General features: G+C 41.4%; 2 protein-coding genes across 3 annotated transcripts in view; one reads left to right on the forward strand and one right to left on the reverse strand.

Annotated features, from left to right (window-relative positions):
• Nucleotides 1–12526, reverse strand: part of PAK3 (p21 (RAC1) activated kinase 3) — a 273715-nt gene extending 261189 nt beyond the window's left edge. Inside the window, exon 1 of the mRNA XM_068956931.1 lies at nt 12477–12526. The gene's annotated coding sequence lies outside the window, so the exon portion shown is untranslated. The remainder of the gene's footprint in view (nt 1–12476) is intronic.
• Nucleotides 1–21557, forward strand: part of AMMECR1 (AMMECR nuclear protein 1) — a 106754-nt gene that overhangs the window by 5559 nt on the left and 79638 nt on the right. Inside the window, exon 2 of one of the 2 annotated variants that reach the window (XM_068956941.1) lies at nt 20007–20544. In XM_068956941.1, coding sequence (XP_068813042.1) covers nt 20007–20544 — 538 coding nt within the window. Of the gene's footprint in view, nt 1–20006; nt 20545–21557 lie in introns of those variants that run through there. The other variant, XM_068956942.1, reaches the window with a different exon arrangement.

Genomic DNA, 21557 nt, shown 5'->3' on the forward strand with positions numbered 1-21557 from the left:
ACAACAGAATATCCTAACTCAGCTGTTATGCAGATACTACAACTGCCATACAGATTATAGTGTATTTGACTTATGTATTTCAAAGGTCCTTTCGCAGGCTGTGATAATGATGAAGAGAAGGTCCTGAGCAGCCTTTAACAGAAATCAAGATTTCTGTTGCAGTTAACCTTTTAGAAACGGATGGCTGTTCTTTTCAAATTCACTCTTCCGAGATACCCTAGCAAAATGTATGACTGAAGTTCCATCCCTAAAACTGGAAGCAGTCACTGCAAATTCCACAATATTCAAGTATTTAAATTATCTTGAGATAAGACAATTAGTTTCTACAGTAGTAATAGGGAGTATAATATATCAAAGAGATCCATTTAAAGATGGCAGGTGTGAGGCTAAATAAAACAATAGCTACAAGAAAAAGCTCATCTGCAGTCACTGGGTAATATTACTTTAACTGTGCTGAAAGGAAATAAATTTGTTTAAATTTAGATCTCTGGCATTTAGGAAATCTAATTTGTTGCCAAGAAAAAAAAAATACAGAGAAGTTGAACACTTTCAAATGCTGCCTATAGAAAGAGTAATTTAGCTGAATTGCTTGAAAAATAATTTTCCTTAAAACTACTTGTGAAAATAAACTATTGTCACTAAACTTTCATGAATTCCAGTGACAAAGCTTTGCAGTCTGCAGGACAGATAGATACACTCTCTGATATTGCCCTCTGGATTTCTAACCATTGGCTCAACTTCAACACAGCTGAAATAGACTCCTTAACCTTCCCCATCAAACCTCTCTGGCGATCTTTCGTTTGTCAGCTCTAGCGGATCCAGATTACAGTTTTATAATGCGGGTAGTAACTACAGAGACATGGATATTTCTCTAATCTTGACTAACTTTGGTTTTAATACATACAGTGATCAAGCCAGCAACCGTAAGAAGGGGAACACATTAGTAAAGGCATATAAAAATGGTGTTCACGCTTGAAATTTCAAGCAGACTCACAGCAGAGTGAGTCACTGACAGTAATAAAATATAGACGATCCTAACTCCAGCCATCTTCATTTGGTAATACCACTTCCCCTACCATTTCCCCATAATGCCTAAAGGAATTCTACAGCCAGATGAAAGTACACAAATTCCAAGACTATAGTATTTCAATGCAGCAACAGTCTATTAAATGTAAATATTAACTGTTACCAAGTTAAAATATGACAAGGTTCGAACGAAACATTTTTGTGTTTGTAAAGAAAAGGCCTCAACTGGGAAAGAGAAGAGAGATTATTACTATTCAGCATGGTAAGACCTTCAACTATGATGGTGACCTAATCATAGAAACACCTAATAATTTAACCATCTTAGTCAGATGAAAACCATGGAGTCAGATGAAAACAAATAATGTTTCAGCCCTGCAGAGCATACTGATATCACATAACACCCAAATTTAGTTCTTCCATGGAGTTTGACTGTGCTGGTAATATTAATAGGCACACTAAAATGGGAATTTCAGCCCGGCTCAGCTTGACTCATTGAATGGCCCTGGGCATCATATAACCTCTGTCTCCGGTTCTCCATCTGCATAATGTGTTTTTCTATCTAGTGACTTTACTGAGTCATAGGGAAAACAGATGAGCTGCTTCAGTTTGAGATTGCAATACACTGTCTTCCCTCACAATCCCTGTGAACTTTTACAATTTATTTACTGAATTTTAACATGCACTTTACTTTTTTGTCAAGGCCAATAAACTGTTTAAACAGAAGCAAGAACTATCTAAAATGTCCAAGTCAAGCCTCATAAGATTAGTAACTTGAAATAAAAGAATGGAACCATAGCCACATAACAGAGCTTGAGGTCTCACAGTCCCAAATACCTTTTAAGAAAGCTCTTCACTGTCCAGGGAAAAGGGAAGAAAGAAGGAAGCTGTAAATTCCCACCTTGTGAAGAAATAACGGATAAAACGGTTAGTAAAATCCACACTGTGAAGTATGACATGGGCATACCAGAATGAAAGAAACTCTCAACCCGTCTCAGTTATTAACTTGGCATTGAAAAAAGCTACATCACTTTGGGAAACAAACTGGCTCTGAGCACAGGGCAGTCGTATCCACTTGACACTGCATCTGAGGACATAAACCCTGAAGAACTCTGTCTTAGTGCAACTGAGATGATTCGCCAAAAGGCAGCATAGTTAGTTATATTCTTAGTTTTATTTCTTCCTGTTTTCCATTAAAATTATTCAAAGCATTTTCCTATCCTTCTTTAGACTGTAACTTCTCTGCTGTGAGTCTGATTCTCTCTATCTTTAAAGACAGAAGGTTCCCCTCCCCTTCAGGAAATCCCCTCAGGGGACTTTTAAGACATTTACATGCAATACTCAAATGCTCATTTATTTTTAATGTAAGCCTGAAGTAGATGCAAAAATAGGGTCATCTGACATAAGTTTAAAATGCAAAGATGGGTAAAGCAAGCACACAAATAATCAGAAGTTTAATAGTTCAGTGCCAGGAGACAATCTCCATGCTGCAGCTGCACAAAACCCAGACATTAGGCTAACTACTGATGCCTCAAAGGATACGATAGACTGAACCTTGTCAAGGTGATATTCTTTGGGTGCTCACTCATTCGTCTTTTTCTTATCTATGAATCAGTTTATTCTTTGCCTGGATTAGGGTCTAGATCAAAACTGTACAGACAGTAATGTAATGTAAATATTTACTCCCCTGGGGCATATGAGACATATGCTGAACAGTTTTGCCTTAACTAATTAAGCAGTGAGTTGTTCCCCAAATCTAGGCCCTCTAGGCTACGCCAACCTGGAGCACAGATCTTCAGACAGCACAACTCTCAGGGAATGGTAAATGGCCCTCCATTTCTAATTATGTCACTACAGAACAGTGAGAAAAAAATAGTACATCATCTAAATAGGGCTGCATGTTAGATATATATGAATGTATAACAGATGCCTGGGGTTGTGTCTTATTCACTCAAGAAAAAAATTCAGAGCTCCAATGTAACTTACAGCCTGCTTCCTCTTGGAACTGGGCAATAAGAAAAGGAAAGAAAACTCTAAAGCTGATCTAATCACCAATAATGACATAATTATTATGACATAGCTATAAATGTTATGATACATCTAGTCTGACAATGCTATTTCAGGAAGGCAGTTCAAATGAGGATGCAGAAACACCAAGGTCTAATTCATTTCCAGTGTAAACTGGCAGTATTCCCATTGACTTCAGGAGAAGCTTTAGTTATTTACACCAATTCTAATTTTGGGTAACTATCTTTCTAATAATTGAGTTATACCAGCCTAAAACCTGAAACCTTCATTCCTGAAACCAAAGCAAGCATCTCTAGTGTCTGGGGTAAAAAGTACATTTTTATGTAAGTATTTGCATTTAGGCAGAATTTTTAGATTTACTGGTTTTGGAGTAACTTGACCATATAAACTGAAAAGTTCTTTAAAAGAATAAAACAAAAAAGCCTCAGAGGCAGAGCAGCAAGAGCAAGTCTAAACTATCTCGCTGACTCTTTTATATCCAGATAACGAGAAAGCAAGATTCCACAGTTTCTTATTGGCTGAGCAAAATAAAGTCCAACAATTTGATAGCACTACTCAGTGTCAGGCGGGAAAGGTACAAATCCTTAGCAAAAACAAGATGAAATATAATGGGAACTGTGGGTTCACAGAGACACTCACCACGATCCCAAGTAATACACAGGGTCACACGCAGAGCGCTTACCATGCTGGGCTGAGAAAAGACTGGGAGGATTCTAGAAATAGAAGGTAGCAAAAAAAGGAAAGAACGGACAGAGTCCTAGATGCATGTAATCTGCTTGGTTCACATAAGAAACAATAATAAATTCAGACATTCAGTTGGCATGAAATTGTAGGAAACAGGATTTTGTTTCCATTGTGATTGCAACCAAGCACAAGTTTCAAAATAGCAGAGTTTCCTGAGGGGGGGAATTTTGAAGTATGCTATGCAAAATATTTTAGTCATGCTAGTGTGCAAACTGTAGTAAAATACAGAAAGATACTCCATCCTAGTGCAACTCCTTTAAACTGTAACAGCAATGAGACTAGAGGATTCAGTAGCAGCCCTCAGCCAAACCAAAACTATCACAACAGAAAGTTCTTCGTCCCAGAGAAAACACTTCACCGTAGGTAGGGCTGTGGTTATAATTGCTGTGGTGACACAGCATGTATCTAGATACTTTCTTGTACCATCTGAGGGATTTTACCACAGAGTAGTTCTGTGAAGGGAAAATTGAAGAGAGAACTGAAGGAGCAAAGTGGTCCATTATGTCTTCTCGGAAGACAGCACAGTGAATCATTTATGACTAGTACAACAAGCAAAAACCACTGTTTTAGAGTTTGGCTATAAATACATTTTTTGATGTGGTTATTGGTTTATTATTTAATGATGGTTGGTTAAAAGATGAGGTTTTTTCCTGGTTTTGATATATCGCATGCATATTGTGGCTGCACTTCAATGACTCAGTCAGGACAGCATGTGTACAAACATCCAACAAGTGAAATCCCTAATACTCCATTCTATTCTACTAAAAACAGAAAAATAAATAAAAGCTCAGGGCTTGAACAGTAGTTTCTGAACTGCTAGGTTACTTTCATTAATGATGAACTAAATTTTCATTCCACTGTAACTACTCATGCCAAAAAGAAAATGAATTGACTAGTCTCCACTGCCTAGATGGCACTGCAAGTTTTTGCCACTAGAGTGTGTCAAGGCATATGTGAGGATTATACCTCTTCGTACTTGGTATTCATTAAATTCAAACTGCTATCATAACATTGGACAAAGTCAAGCAGCACAAATGTACCATTTTTCTGATTTCTTGCTTGATTGCTATAACTTGTCTTAAAGGTTATGTTACTAAGAAAAGGTCTCACCTCATTACTCTGTTCACATGGGGTACAGGGATTTTGATATGAACACTGAAAAACACAGACACCCAGAAACAGTCCAGCCAATTTTAAGATCCATTATACTAGCATTGCCTTTCCACTTCAATTTTAATGAAATGTCCCTTGCAGGCTAAGACTCTTGCTTTGATGCAATACAATAACCCCGTTATGTTGTACTGAAAAGCTAACACATCAGTCAACATATGTAAATCTGTCCCTCTCTGTTTCTCTCTGTGCTGGATGTGTGCAGTTGAACAATTGCATGCAAAATTTGCAAAAAAAAAAAAAAACCTATGCACAAACTGAAAATCTGCTGTTGTGCTGAGAATCTAGATGCTCTTCTATATTTAAGAACTCCGATTTGAAGAGAACCTATAAAAGCCCCTCTTTTTGATTGTAAAAAAATCAGAACAGTTAAAATTAGAAATGTGTAGGCATGAAGCACTGCCAATATCAAATAGAATATGTTGAAATGTACACATTTGGAAATGCTAACAATTAGGTTCTGCCTCTGTACTTTGCTGAATCAGGGCTTGCCCCCTTCTCCATCTGTAAAACTGCACTGACAGCACTCCCTTCCTCTCTCATTTTCCTCATTTTTCCCTCTTCTGGTTGCAAACTCATTAGCTTTTTTGATTACAGAGGTTAGCTCTCCATGATGTCTTTTCATTGCCCATAGCGTCCTCACCCTAGTGAAGGTTTTTAGCTACTAGACCAAGCACATTGACTGTTCTTCCTTAAAAAATATCCAAGAAAAAAACAACCACCACATGAGTAGATAGGAATCAATGGAACAACAGAGAAATTTGTAGTCAGACACATGTTCAGGGGTGTTGTTCTGAATGGAGACATGCAGCACTTAATTTCATTCACTATCTACTTCCCTTCAGAAAGGTCTGCTAAGCCTTTCTTGGAAACTTTATCAGCTTTCTGTACTTCCTAATGTCCATGGTGCTGCGGTGACAACGGTGGCTGGGCAAAACTCCTGAAATCCATGAGGCTCATTCCAAGTCAAACAATATAGCATAACGAGAGAGGAACCTCGGAGCTGAATATTTAGCCTTTGAATTGCCCAGATCAGCCAAGAGTGTCTGGCTGGGCATCCCAAGCTCTGCCCTCCTGCTCAGTAACTTTACATGAAAATTTTAAGCATCTTACTCATTTGAAATATCTAAGCTAGTGGCTGACAAGGAACAAGAAACAGAAGAACAGCAGCACAAAGTATAAGGAAAAGATGTGTGACCAACGAGGTCTCATTTACTCGGCATATACTGAGCTAATGATACTGTAGGAATTATCCTGCAGTCACATCAGAGCTGATAGATCCCTCTTTTCATGTGTTGCTTACTGAAATCACAAGTCCTTGCAGACTACATTTTCACCCCAAAGGACAGGAGCAGAACATAGGCAGAGTATGCAGCAAGGCTCAAGGACTAGTACTGCAAGAATGCACAGGGCAGAAGAGAGGAATTATATCCTTACACTCAGGCAGGTGTAAGCAAATGTCATATAAGTCACCTGAATTATCAGGAAATGTCTCACAGAGGTTTCATAAATAAAGCTTAGCAAAAGACATCTTCTTCAGTTAAATCATCAAACCAAAAATTCACACAATAGCAAGCAGAAAGCTCAGTTCTCATATATCCCACATAGATCTCACATAGAATTTTTTCCTTTTTACAAAATGAAAAACATTTAATAATTTTTAAAGTATTTTACATTCTTTTTAATTTAGATTGATTTTGAAGCGGAAAATAACATTTCAATTTCAAAAAATGAAGTTTCATTTTAAGAAAGCTAAAATACTTTCTTTAAAAATTGAAAAAACGTTTTCATAATTTTCCTATTGTTTCTCCTGAAACTATTTGTCTCGTTCAATCTCACATCAAAAAGAGTCTCACTCCTTTCAGAACTCGGTTACTCTAGGAATTTAGCAATCACTGAAAATTTTTGTCCAGTTCTATTCATAAGTTCAAGCAACATTTTGGCCCTAAGTCTCAAAAAAGGAAACATTCAAGAGACTTTCAAATAACACCTTTTTGCTTCCCGCATTCCTAGTTAATACTGCTTGTATCCTTTTGCAGTAGTAGCTCTACCCTCAGTGTGGCAGTCCCTCATTAAATATCTTCTAGAATTAGAGAGTCAAGGCTAGAAAGTGAACTTGCTGCTTCTCTAAAGACAGAAAAGCACCCAGGAGAAAGTATTTAAATTATGCCCTGAGGCAGAACGAAGTTGATTTATGTCAGGGATTATTTTTATCTCTCCAGTCAACCAGAAGCTATGCAGCAAAGTCTGCATAGGCACAGACAGGCAGCTCTGTTCCGTCCCGGACTAGGACAGTGTTGGAAACTAAAGGGATGTGACCAGCTGGTGGAGCTCTGCCCTCCGCGCAGCTCTGCCAGGACGGGAAGGTGTCCCAGGCCAGCCACCCAGGGGATGTATACATCATTACATACCCTGCTGAGCAGAGATGCAGCTAGCCGCTACATCTACCCAGCTTGCACCACTCGGGCAGTATCAAGGAGCAAACTGCCAGTGGAGAAATTCTGCAGAGGATGAAGACTGTCAGATTAGCATCCTGCATCTGCCACACCACATTCATCCCAGCACAACAATCACCAAAAAAAAGAGGTGATTATGGCAGAATCCCATGTCCTGTTCCTCACTTGCATACTGACATTAAACATCTCTCATTTGTTTGGGGACCAGGATAGTTCACTATGACTACCTGGGATCTTTCTCTGTCCATTTTGGGCTGGTTCAGACACAGGGAAGAATCCAGTCTTCCATCTCTGAGGCCTCAACCCAAAGCCCGCTGCCCCCAGTGGGAAACTTTGCATCAAACCCTAACCAATTAGCCCTGCAGAATAACAACGGAGGGGGTAGGGGGAAAGATGAAATTACCTCTGGAAGAAAAATACTAACTTCCTTAATGACTTTTCCTTTTAAAAAGACAATGTAGGCATTGAGTTCTTAATAGGTAAAAGCATGTATTCGGTTGCTTCAAAGAACATGAGCTAATAAATCAAACCTCTGTATTTCATTTTCATTGTCAGAGAAGGAAAATCAGCAGACAGCTGCTAGAATGAAAAAATAATATACAGTAAAAGGTTTCCAAGCAAGGTACTAAAATAAATAAATTATTTGGATATTAAAATCCTCTTCAGTGTCCCCTTATTCTTGAGAACAAGAATAAATTCTTTGTGGACTAGCATAAAACCACATCTTCCTGTACCCACTGGCAAATAAGCAGTGATGTGTAAGCTCATAAATCAAAATTAAATCTAAATATATTTGTATGTTAATATATGTAATAATGTATATATCTGAATTTTAATCATTTTGTGAATATGGTTCCTAAATTACAGAGGGTAGGGAGTTAACTTGCTCTCCTCATCTTGCCCATTGCCTACAAGTAGCATACTGTGAGTTTCCTGGAGCTGAGAAGAGTCAAGACCCTTGAAAAGGAAGGATTTACATCCAGAGGCCATCAAGCAGATTGAACTTTATGCTGAAGAGCTTTTTCTTTTTTAGTTTTCTAAGTAAGAATACTATTTTGAAAATAACTCCATCCTCTAAAACAAATACAATCAAGAATCAGTGAGATAAGTCATGAAAAAGGTAATTATCAAAATAGTAACTAAAAGGAATAGCTCTTACAGCAACTGATATGCTTCAATCTCTTGGAAATTTCAGAGAGCAAATCATCACAAGAGCTAAGATGTGATTTTACATTATGTAATACAAGTGAAGAAATGCAGTAGATATAGACGTTTTCCTAGTGAACCTATCAGAGTCCTTGACATTTTGAATCAGAGCAGCAAAGAGCACTAGATCACAAGACGGGGTGACACAAAAGTAAAAAAAAAAAGTATATAAATAAATAAAAAAATATTTCTATACATATTTCCTTCTAAATATGTGGAAAATACATACTACACTCACAAGCTTTATTCCTTTCTTGGTATGAATTTTTGATGGCATCAATACTCGTAAGTAGAACAGAAAGAATAAAACAGTTTTCTGCCTACAAAAATCCAAAATTTTCTTTGAGTTCAATATTATATTTGCCTAGATGTTTTTCTTGTAATGAGAGGAATCACCTATCATTCCTAGGAAATAATGAGGAATTAACATCTAATAAGAACGGACGAAATTTGCACAGCAGTTTGCAAGAAACAGAACTATTTTTTAATCCCCATTTTACATAAACAAAGCTGATAATAGCAAACCTTCTGGTGAATGAATTATTAGCAATTAGCCCTAAATTGGGTAGTGTATACTATAGAAGCATTTCAGTGGTAGACAAACGCAATTTGAGAGAGGTTTGTTCTCTAGCAGCAAAATAACAGGCTGAGGTCACTCTAAACAAATGTTTGAAATGCAGTGTATTATTAGTATTTCAATTTCTGCCAATTGCCTTTACTTACTATAATTACTGTTTCATAAGCTCTAGAACAAATATGTTTTGCTATATGCTGCAAGATAACATATTGCAAATTGAGGTGATTCAGATTGAGACTTGCCTTATTGTGAGCACACTCTAAAGCCAAGATTTTAATATAAATTATTCAAATTCCCTCGCAACACTACCTGTTTTCTTTAAAAACCAAAGTAAATCTTTTATGAAACATCATCCTTTCTTCTCAGAGATGGCTATTTATAAGTGGTTAGAATGAGATTATGCTGGCCAGATTTTCAGAGGTAAGAAGAACATTCCACTGACATCCGCTGGAGAGCTATCACAGTTTCTCAATTCACTTATAATAATGATTACCTCAAATATTTAAGCATTGACCATCATAAATACATTGCAATATTAAATGCCATCTAAACAAATCAACAGATGTTAAATGTTTTTAAACAGAAACATTAATTGTTGCACAAGAAATGCATTCATAATAGATCAGTTTGGCCAAAAAAACCCCAAACTTTATCTTTTAGGAAAAAGTCTTTGTGTATGTAGGGTAGAAAGCATGGATGATCATTGTTATTTTTTGGTCTTGGAATCTGTGAATGTATGAATACAACAGTTCTTACTGCTCACTTCACACATCGTAGGTAGAACAGGTTTCCTGCATTGTCCTCATGGGACCTATAAGACTTGGAACTCTGCATTAAGGCAATAATTGTAATCAAACCACACACTTCAGCCAGTAATCCACAGGATTCAGGAAGGAGATGGTTTCCCTGATGCACACTTAGCTTTTATCTCTTGGATTTAGGTTTGGGGATTTTCACGTTCCTCTAAATAACCAGGTCAGCCCTAGCTGTCTGGACACACATCCAGCTCAAGACATCCAGATACAGCTAAGGGTTGACTCATGTAGTGCCAATATGATTTTAAAATTAAAGGTAATGTAATTCAGCAATGTATAAATCGTATTCTTCCACTGGCTGCTATGCAGCTTTTAAAGCTCATCTGGTAATTCTGTTCCAAAGCAGAAAGAAGTGTTTTATCCATCTTCATAAAACAGTTTCTCAAATAATTCCAAAAAATTTGTATAACGCAAGCAGCTTTTCTGATATTTTTTTGTCTCTAATAGTGATAATTATGCAAGAAGGACAAGAAAAGTGAACTATTAGGTCACATGATTCTGTTTTAATTAATATACTTTCAGTCTTTGCGACCCTTTCATGATTGCATTACAACAGAGCCCCCACCCTCCACGTCCTCGAGACCCTTCCCTCTATTCTTCTTCCCTACCCTGCAATTTTTGTTTTCACAGCCCTTTTTCCTCAAGCACATAGCCTAGGTCAGTCAGGTAGTCCTCCTCATGATGGACTGCAACTTCAGGCCTCTGAGTGAAATAAAATTATGATCACATCTGACATAGCTGCTTTCCCTTCTAATGTTAGCATAACAACACAGTTCGTAGCAACATAGCTCTGTTAGGGGCAGGGTTGCCGCTAGGCAGAAGAGAGCTTGGGAAAACATGGTGGGAGTGTGACTTTAAAATCTATATGCAGATGAGGTATTTCACACATGTCCTTACTTCTACACTGGGAAGAGGAACACTTAAGTTCCCTAGGGCATTATATTTCTCCATTCCCTGGAAAACCAAAAAGGGCTCTACTTGGGATCAGAATTCATACAGCAAACTCAAAGCTCCTTCACTCTACTCCACAAAGGCTATCAAGACCTGAGGCTATCAAGGTTTGAGGAGATGAGAATTCTGCATATCTTTGGGGATTGGCACTACTTAGAACAACCTTAATTTGATCTACTTCTGATCCCTTTTCTGTTTACGTCCTTGGTGCAGGTAATTCAAAGAATGGCATTTTCCTTTCCTCCTCCTCCTCCTCTTCTGCAAGTGCTCTGTGTTGCCCTCTGAACTCTGGCTCTCAGCCTCTCTTACTTCTCTCTCTGTCTGGCAGACAAGCTAACCTTTCCGGACCCTCCGGCTCTTAGTGTTACTACCGGGCAGAGGTTACTACAGGGCTGAGAGCCTGGTCTCCTGCCAGGCTGTCAGCAATATGCTAATGTGATGGCTTGGCAAGTATCTGAGAATGTCACTTCTAGCAAAATAACTGTCCTGAATGGTATTCATCATATCTACTACCAGATATCCATGAACAAAAAAGCCCTACAAAATGTAAGTCTAATACATATTTCCAATGAGATGCCCATAGGCGCTTAAGATATGAGAACAGGACAGTCGCCATATGCACTGTACTCCACCTCTTCATACACATCCCTAGCATAATCCTTTCATGCACCCTACATCTAATCCATATTCTCTACTGCGGAAGCAAAACCTATCTATAAATCCCAGAATTAATTCAAACACATTAAACAGAGTATGAGTCTTCATTACTTTGGTTAGCAAGCAGTTAAAAAATGTGGCAAATGACCAAATCATCAGTCTGCCATTCAATTTCAGCTATATGCTGTGCTACCATTTAATTTCAGGTTCTTCAAAGCCCTGCAGCTGAACTGCAGCCGGGTATTTAATGCAGAATCGTATCTTTTGGGGGAATGTGTTATTTTTAAATGCCTAATAATTATGAATTCATTTGCCATTCTTTTTATAAGCAGGGGATCATAATGAACTCATCTGTTATTCATGTGAACGTCAAATGTGTTCCCACAGGAGTTTTATTCTAATTCACTATTAGTTAGTGGACTCATAAAATAAAATGCTATCCATTTTCTACTCTGAACATGTAACACTTGGTAATTGTTCATCAAAGGGCAAATGTCACATTTTTCTTCGATAACTTCCAGTTCTGATTTAACCAGGCAAAGAGCTAGTTTTAGAGTAAGGGTACCTTTAGAATTAGTTAAAATTAGATTTGGTACACTGTAAATCCTACATTCAAAATGCAATGAATGAGGTCATGAGCTAGCATTTAAAAATGCAGATGTGTTATACTACAAAATATACATGCTTGAACTGCATGCATTTAACACAAGACAAGCTACATAATAAATTATACTGTAGCCCTATATATAATGCCTAATGATAGTTCAACGAAAGACACATTTTCAGTATTCATGAGGTTTTTACGCAGCTCTCCCATTGTAACAGAGAACTTAGAGGTTGGATACTTACAGGCCACCGTAGGATTTGAATGTGATGACACTGGACAACGGGACTTTGACCTACAAAAACAAACAGAAAATAAGCACAATAGAAAAACTGAGAGAAATCAGACTGTGACTGTTTTTCAGAGGGGTAAATCCAGGATTTTCTTTATTAAACTACTTTTAAAATTTTCCTACATCTCACAACTGTTAGGTGTAAGGACTTATCCCATGAAATGATAGCCCTGAAATATTTCGACAATACTTCCTTACGTTGGATGTGCTGTGCTAGGCTTCCCTGTACCCTCTCCCATCTGCAAATTGCCCTCAAGTATTGCATTATGTCACAATGACTCTTTCGATCTTTAAATGCTCTTTAGAAACGCTAACTAAAAAAGAGTGAATTATTATGAAGACGCATTGTCATGGAAGATGGCAGCAAATCCAGAACTCCAATTGTAATTGGAACAACTTGATTAATATATTTACAGTTAGACATCAAAATTCACAGGGAAAGGAGTTCTTTTAACACAGAAGTAACAGAAGAGTATGTTTTTCATGTTCGGGATTATCTCATTGGCAGATGAGATATTTTGATATTTGATGTGATAACTGAAAAATATTATTTACTTTATTTTTCAAAAATTCCTTTCATTTAAATAATGAGCATACTAAAAAATGTCTACCTTTAATGGCAGCAATGTCAGATAGCAGGGATGGAGTTATGGAGATAATGAGAAAATAAGAATATCAGAAGTAGTAAATGAAAGAGCATAAAGAGTGTAAGAGTAATGAAAGAGTGTACAAGAGGGCTAAGACTACTATGTTGAGAATTGAGTGAAACATTTTTTGAAGCCTGCATGTGTAACAGCTGCTTTTCATTCAGAATGAATGCAAAAAGTAGTTATTTTATACAATAAATAACTGAAACAAAACTTGTCACCACCGAGAGCAGACTGAAGACTGTTCCCTGGAGTGAGGATACAGATGTGGGTGATGAGAAGAATCAGGAGACATACAGTTTTGTTTTGTGGAACTTGTGTGTGTAGGTATAGATATCGTTTTCCTTGAAACCAGAGAATAACTCAGGAGATCTAGGAACAGACAAATCTTTCATCAGTTTACAATGGGAGCCTGCAGGTCCCAGATTTTTGGACTCACCATTCCTTCACAGTTGGTAAAATTCGATCGACTTTATTGGAGCAATTTGATTTATACATGCCCGAAAGGAGAACTGACTTTTGCTATAGAAAGTACACTAGAAAAATATTATGTTGGAAAACATGGATGAGCAAGGCTGCAGCTTTGTGAGGTACTGAATGCTACCAACTCCCATATACTCCATTTTATTCAGAAGCTTGCTAGTCTCCTCTAAAAGCCTTAAGGATATAAGAAAGAGTTAACATTGGGAAGTAGTGAACATGAGTTCTTTGGCTTTTGCTACCATACCAAAAAAAGGACAATCTGCAGGACTCAGTAAGTGAAAGCAGATAGGGGGTGAGGGTGAGAGAGGTGACTCCTGATGGGCCTCGAGGATCAGCGTAACTGGGGCTGCACTAATGACTGCTACAATTGCCAATGATGAAAGTTAACAACTGCAACGAGGAAGGTTTTGCTGGAACCCTGCTGGCTTTTTGCCACAAAGGGTAACGTCTGCTATTAATTAACATACTATTTATATCTCCAGGCTCTTTTAAAAGAATGTATCTAGCGCTTTTTAGCAGTTACAGGTTGATAGCACCAGAGCACCTTAATGGAAAACACTGGGATTTGCCAGTTTGAACACAGTGCACTGGGAACAATTTCTCTTTGCATATAGAAGTTGGAGAAAGAAAAATGCACCAAAGTGACATAAATGGTGATTTTATGAAACCAGTCACAGAAAGGAGGATTGGCATGACATTCAGGATGACATGTACAGATCAGAAGCACTGGAAGATATGAGGTTAAGTAATTCAGATTTTGAGGATAAAGGAGAGTAGCACTACTAGGGAAAAAGGAAAAAAAAAAAAAGACATTCAATAAATAATAGTAAGTTACAATATTGTAGAAGGAGAAATACGTATGACTGACATGCATATTTTTATAAACTGCAACAGTCTACTGCAGCTAATGAACATTCTCTTGAAACGATAGCCCCAAAATATTTTGTGAGGCATGACTAAAGATGTGTAATAAAAAGTGACTAGTGAAGCCCCCATCTGGAACAGTAGAAGCAGGTCTTGGTCATTTTACGATTAAAAGCTTTTTTTTATAGAAGTGAGAACAGTAGAGCGCAAGCAGGATTCACTGATTTTTGCTCTTCATAAAGATTAAAGAAAAAAGTTCTTCAGTCTTCAGAGAAAAGAACAGTATATCTCATTTCTCTGAAAGGAATAGAGAGATGACAGCTTCAGTGCTATCTGAGCAGGGTAAAATAGGAGAGCAAGGGAGCGTGAACCCAAGCTAAGAACTGGGCATTGGAGGAACGTTCGTGGAATTCCTTCACACCAAAGTCTAGTTAATATGTGCAAAAAGATAGCAAAACCAGCCGCCAGAAGAACTTAAAGGCCTTCACAAGAAAATTAAATAATATCTAAAAAAGAAAGCTCAATACAATTTTAAATCAAAAGGAAGATCAAAATTTCTGCTCCTTAGCTACCTTTCACGGTAACATTTCTGTCATGCAAAACAATTAACATCGTTAACAAACATTTAATGCTGTTAATATTCCCCTTTTTTTCTGAAATTTCTGCTCCTTGCATTAACTAAACTTTAAGATAAGTTTCACTTCACAGTTTTTAAAGAAGATGTAAAGTCAGGTGCCGAACACTTGCGATTGTTAAAGATCTAGTGCTATCTTTGAAACAAATGGACATGTAATCCTGGTGCCTGATCAGCTTTTAATCTGAGCAATTACATTCTCTCCTCCTAAATTACTTATTCATTTGAAAATGAAAGATAACACTCTTTCCTAATACACCTCAACTTCTGTCTCCTATTAAATTGTTGCTAGGTTTCATTAGAGATGGCTGTTTGTCTGCATTGGATAAACAGATACCATCACATTGTTCTAAACTTATTAACTTAAAACTTTTAAAGTTGGCACTTTGGACTCCTTAGAAATTAGAAATGCTATTAATACATATGATCACTCCACATTAGTGGAAAAACATCTTGTGAAGGAGATCAACTACAAACAGCCATGTCAAAAAAATATGTCCTAAAGCTTATTATGAATGTATCAGCTAGCATAAATCACTGTAGCTCCACTGACCTCAATGAAATCATGGTGAATTATAACATTTTAGAATATGGCTTTTTACAAACCCATGCCCAGGGTTGCGATGCAAGTTCTGTGCACAGATGGTTTAACAGGACCAAACCCTACATTTGCGCAAGAGTGCAAAACGCCTGTAAAACAATGTTAATTTTAAAATAACACATACTGGATTCACAGTATGGCAAAATTATATCATAGCCGAAAATATGAAACAGGGCCAGGATTCCAGTAACACAACATGTGAGGACCTTTTGTCTGCTGGCTGGTATCACATCCTGAGATGACTTTTTATACAGAATTTAGAAGAGACTTCAATAGGAGCTTGATATATGGAACAATAGCAGGATGTGGCCTCTAACTGGTAGGAACAATTACTGTTTTCAGACAGGCAAGTTAACTTTCAACAACTTTGCTGGATTTTGTGCACACTTTCTGGCCTAGATTCTGAGCTGCCTTTAATTTCTCCTGGGCACAGCTGAGCTAGGGAGCGTATCAAAAATGGTAACTATTCTTTCTAAGCAGAATAAACTGAGGAAAACTCACAAGAGCCTTAAGAGATCAGTTTGGGAAAGCAATACAGGCAAAACCACTTTCTTCCCAGCTACACCCATAATGCCTTGGAGGCTGCAGGGCAAAGGCAGAGTTGTCCAGACTGTCTCCACAGTGGGTGGGATCTCCTCAGACCAAAGGAATTCTCAGCATGCAAATCTTCCAGTTTTACTGCAGACCCATCCAGCAAAGGTCACTATGATGGGAAGATGCAAATATAGAATTTAACCTCTGAATTTTGGGGGCTGTAAGTACAGACTCGTCTCTAGAATATTATCCTCTGCAATAAAACTAACAACTGCATAGAGATTCTAGCTGTATACGTTGTGCGCTGTTTTGGAGTTTGGTTTCCAGAGAATAAATTGTGGTATAATGTTTCCTTTAATTCTAAGAAAGTGGAAAATGATATATTTTGAAAAGAGGGCTCTCCCTTCCCCTTTCTTTCCTTCCTTAGCTCTGACTCCTCTACTGTCTCAAGTATTTGTTACTTTCCTTCACCCTTAAGGCCCTTTATCCACCCTATCCGTCCCTCATATCTTTCCTTGACTGGCTATAACCTTCATCACCTATTATTTAAAATTCAAACACTTCTGTAATTTCTGACAATTTCCCCATAACTATGTTCAGTGTCACTTTAGGCTGCATTTTCTCATTTTGTGCCGTTGCTGCTTAAGCTGCCCGAGGCTATTAATTCTCAACTTTGTATAGCCCCTCCAATATGCCAACGTATCTTTTTGTGTAGCCCTCTGATAAACCAGACCGGAGAACTGATTTGGCTGAAAAATAATCCAGGGAAAAGAATGATTGTTTTTCAGCTTGATCTTCTGCCTCACATCTGCACTCACAGCTGTGTGAACACAACAGAATGGGTGGGACAGGAAAGGGAACAATTAGCTGAGGTAGGGCTGCTTAAACTAACCCTACTACTGCAGAAATGCATATGGAAACACGGACTAAATGTTATTTTAAGTACCTCTTTAAATCTCTCACCTGTCACAGTGCCTATTAAAAGAACTGGTACTAATAAAGCAAGCATTATATGACTCCTGCTTATGATGCAGTCCAATTTTGGCTCATTGTTTCCTTGTTCTAGTTGTTCTCGTCTTGTAGTTAGACTGCAAGATCCTCAGAACACAGATCATCTTTTGGTCGACTTGAGAACAATCTGACTCCCACTACAATCAGTGCAAATTTTACCTCAGATTCAAAAGGAATTAGATCACACCTAGTAAGACACCCTTTTCCCCAGATGCTAGCCAAACTGATTTTTTAGAGGAGCAATCCTTTTGTGCAGCTTTGGATCACTGAGAAATACCTTTCCGCAAGTAGTTTTATTCCTCTCATCACCACTTCTCTAACAGCTCTTGCCAAGAATGATGGGTTGTAATTTTGAAAGAAAAAAATGAATTTCTATCTCCCACTTGTAACATGTGACAATTTAAAATCTTTGTGATTTTAGAACATGAGGTAAGCAATAGTGCTAAACAGCTGGAGTCAGAAAGAACAGCTACATCACACCTAAATTAAACCGATTTAATTGCACTAACAGACTAGACTCCGCTCATACCGTTAGAAGATTTTGATTTTTATACCGAGTTCACTCACTACATTTGACTGCATACGAGGCACAGCGGAGTCGTCAGCCAGCGGGAGAAAATCTGCTAAAGTTAGCAAAATACAAAAGTACTATATAAATGAAGGAACTGAGCACATTCAGGTTCCTTGTAATAAGAAATGTAAAGGAACTCAAGTATTAACTGAAGCAAAGGGCCAATGAAACAGATGTTGCAGTTTCCTGAAGCCAGCTTACCCAAAGAACAAACTCTTCTTCAGATATAAACGGAAATTTTCCATTGAACTAGGAAAAATGTTTTGTGGGTCTACAGTCCTTTCAACTTCAAGATACTGACAAAAATATTTGACAGCACAATTGTGTCTTCCTGATTCCAGTAAACAATAAAGTCACAGTTATATTACTATATTTGCTATTATCTCTAAAGAAGAAAAAAATGGAATGTATTACATTGCATTGCGCTTAGATGAAATAGGAGCGCAACTACTGGTAAGTTTGCAAGCAAATACAGCAAGGAACATCTGCAGAGGTGGAGAATATGAAGTGTTTTTATTAAGTGTAGAATATATTTAACTTACTCTTTCATTCAGGGGACACTGCAATATTTCATCGAAAAAGAGACCACTGTGCACTATCAGTGGCCCTGATATTGCACAAGAATGTCAGTCCTAGGTCTGAAATTTGTACTGAAACCTCACAATCTTCTGTCCCAGTGGAGTGAGTGATTGACATTTCGATTGACATCAAAAGCTTTTGCAAATGTTTCATATTTTTATACGTGTTAGTCTTACAGAATGTAGGGCGTTCAAAACATGAGAAAAAGCCAGAATTCAATACCTGCAGAAACTATTTTCCCCAAAGCAACAGAAGGTGTCACTGCTAACTGGATTTAAACAAATGAATCCCTTTAAGCGGAGAACTTTGCCTTTGTTTTGAAAGGAACATAAAAGTTATTTGAGAGAGGGGAAGCTGGGTTCCCTTCCCAAGTATTCGCCAGCTCCAAACATAAACATCGAATTTAAAAAAAGGAAAAGACTGTTTTACACCACTTAATTCTTCTCTCCCCTGTTTGCTCTCCTTCCCTGCAGCTGTTTCACCTCAGGCTATGATTCACAGTCAAAGCGAGATCGACAGTTTAGGCCAGTGTTCAGACAGAAGCCCTCCAAAGGGCTCTTTAACCCATTAGCAAGAGCCTTCGAGCTCTGGTAACCGGTGATTTTCTCTTCAAATCTATGATGACTCAAGATCCAGACAATATTAAGACCGTGGGGATGCTGGAGAAACCACTTCCACCAGAAGACGTAACGTTGAGTCTCTTAAGTAGTTCGCGGCTCTGAAAACTTTCCGCAGACCGCGTTTTAACTTGGCGAGCGCTTTTCTGCCTCCCTAAACTTACGATACCGTTTTAACTGTACGCGATGGCCTTCGCTGCCTTGCCTGCCCCGATCTCGTGGTGCTGCGACGCTGTGCGAAACAGCTGCTGGAGCCCACGCCAGGGGCGGCCGCCGAACAACGATGGCTGAGGCGTTCTCCCCTAAGAATAAAGACACGCAGCTTTCAAAATACTTTACGGCCCCTTGGGAATGTGTAAATTCGGACGTAGACCTGCGCGAGGCCAATATAAAACACCCCCCCCCACCCCGCCGCAGCTTGGTGAGGTTAATTTTCAACGTCTGGGCGCCGCAGGGGGACTGCACTGCCCGGCCCGGCCCGGCCCGGCGTGGGGTGGCGGGGTCGGGCCGCGGGGGCTCCCCGCCTGCCACACGGCCCTCGCTCCCTCCTCTTCCCTCCCTTCCTCCTTTTCTTTAATTTTGTTTTTTGTTTTTGTTTCCCCCCCCTCCCCCTCCCGTGTTTTCTTCCCAAGCGAAAGGCAACTCAGGTCACCTGAATTATTTAGCGGGGCGTTTTTAACCGCCTCCGGGGCTTCGCCTCCGCCGCGCGGCTCGCGTTTGTGCGCTCGCTTATTTATTTCTGCCCCGCGCGCGCGGGGCGCCGCGGCCGCTGCCCTGACAGGAGGGCGGGCGGGAAGCGGCGGCCGCGGCGCCCCTCGCCGGCCGGCGCTAACGCTGCTCTCTCTGTCTCTCTCCCCCCCGCCCCTTCCTCCTCCATCTTCCTCTCCCTCCCTCTCCCCATTCATTCCTCCTCCCCTCCCACCGCCTCCCTCCCCCTTGCAGGCGGAGCGGGCCCGGCAGGAGGCGGAGCGGGCCGCCGCACGTCCCCCGGCCGGTCGGCCGGCCCCCCCGCCATGGGTCGGAAGCGCTGCGTGGGGGGAGACGGCTCCAAGATGGCGGCGGGTTGCTGCGGGGTGAAGAAGCAGAAACTCTCCAGTTCCCCTCCCTCGGGCTCGGCCGGCCCGGGAGGCGGCGGCGGCGGCTCCCACTGCGGCGGGGCGGCGGCGGCGGGGGGCGAGCCGGGGGCGCTGCCCCCGCCGGGCGGCCCCCGCCTCAACGGCCTCGGCGGGCTGGCGGGGGGCGCCGCCGGCTGCGCCCTGTCCCCGCCGCTGCCGCCCAGCTGCGGCGGGGGCCCCGCCGGCCTCTCGCCGCCGGCCGCCTCGCTGCTGTCCTCCCCCGGCGCCGGCGCCGGCTCCGGCGGGCCCGGCTGCAGGAAGATGGTGGTGTCGGCCGAGATGTGCTGCTTCTGCTTCGATGTGCTCTACTGTCACCTGTACGGCTACCAGCCCCCGCGGAGCCCCCGCTTCACCAACGACCCCTAGTGAGTATCGGCCGCCGCTCGCCGCCCTCGTGGGCGCCTCGTGCGCGCGGGTCCCCCCCCCCCCTTCCCGCCCCATCCCCGGCCCGGGCGCCCCGCCGGCACCCGCCTCCGCGCCGCCCGGCCCCTGTCCTCGCCTGGCCCCGCGTGTCCCGCCTCGGAGCCGCCTGCCCGGCCCCCCGCCGCCGGGGGCCCCGCCAGCACCTGCCCGGCCGCCCTGCTGCTCGCCGCCGGCCGGTCCCCGCCGCTGGCGTCTGCCTGGCGCCGCCGCGGCCTCTCGCCGGGGCGCCGGCCCTGGCGTGGGGCAGCGAGCGCTGCCCGCGGTGGCCGCGGCCGGCTGCGGGCCGGGCGCCGTAGCGCTGCCGCCTCGCTGGCCGGTAGCCCCTTACCGGGATGCCTGCGCTGAGCAGCCTTGGCCGGCTGCGCCTTCCGCGTGAGCGCTGCCGGCTGCTTCACCGGCGTTCCCCGGTGAGTACCCCGCAGGAGAGACCCGCCACGTGCATCCCGGCTTTGTCAGCCCCGGTTTACCAGTAAATTCCCTCTGCCGGGCACCGGTAACCCTCTGCCGTTTGGCCTCGAGCTGTGCCGAGTCCTTGCTTTGTAGTCGCCACTGAAGATTCCCCTTTGCTAGATACCCCACGTCCCCAAGTAACCTGCCGCATCGAATTCCCAAAGTTTGGGACAGATCGTGCAAACACCTGTTACTCCCACCCTCCTTGCCTCCCGAGCTTCCTTGCGAGAGCCGCCATGGAGGGCTCGCCTCGTCCCGGTCCCTGGCCGCTCTCGCTCGGTGTCCTTCGAGCCCTGCGCCCTCCTGGCGCACGAGTGACCTCCCGGCGCGCGTTGCCAGCATGGCAGCACCCGCACGTTGCCTGTGCGGTAGCACCAGATGTGCTCTGGCGAATACTTCGGGGAGTAACTTCTCTCTGACAGGAAGTTACTTCCTCTCAGCTGGGATGAGTAACTGGCTTTGTGCATGCTCCCAGGCTGTTTGAATGCAAAGTTAACATACGGGG

The sequence above is a fragment of the Struthio camelus genome, chromosome 11, assembly GCF_040807025.1.
Source record: "Struthio camelus isolate bStrCam1 chromosome 11, bStrCam1.hap1, whole genome shotgun sequence".
NCBI classification, from domain to species: domain Eukaryota; kingdom Metazoa; phylum Chordata; class Aves; order Struthioniformes; family Struthionidae; genus Struthio; species Struthio camelus.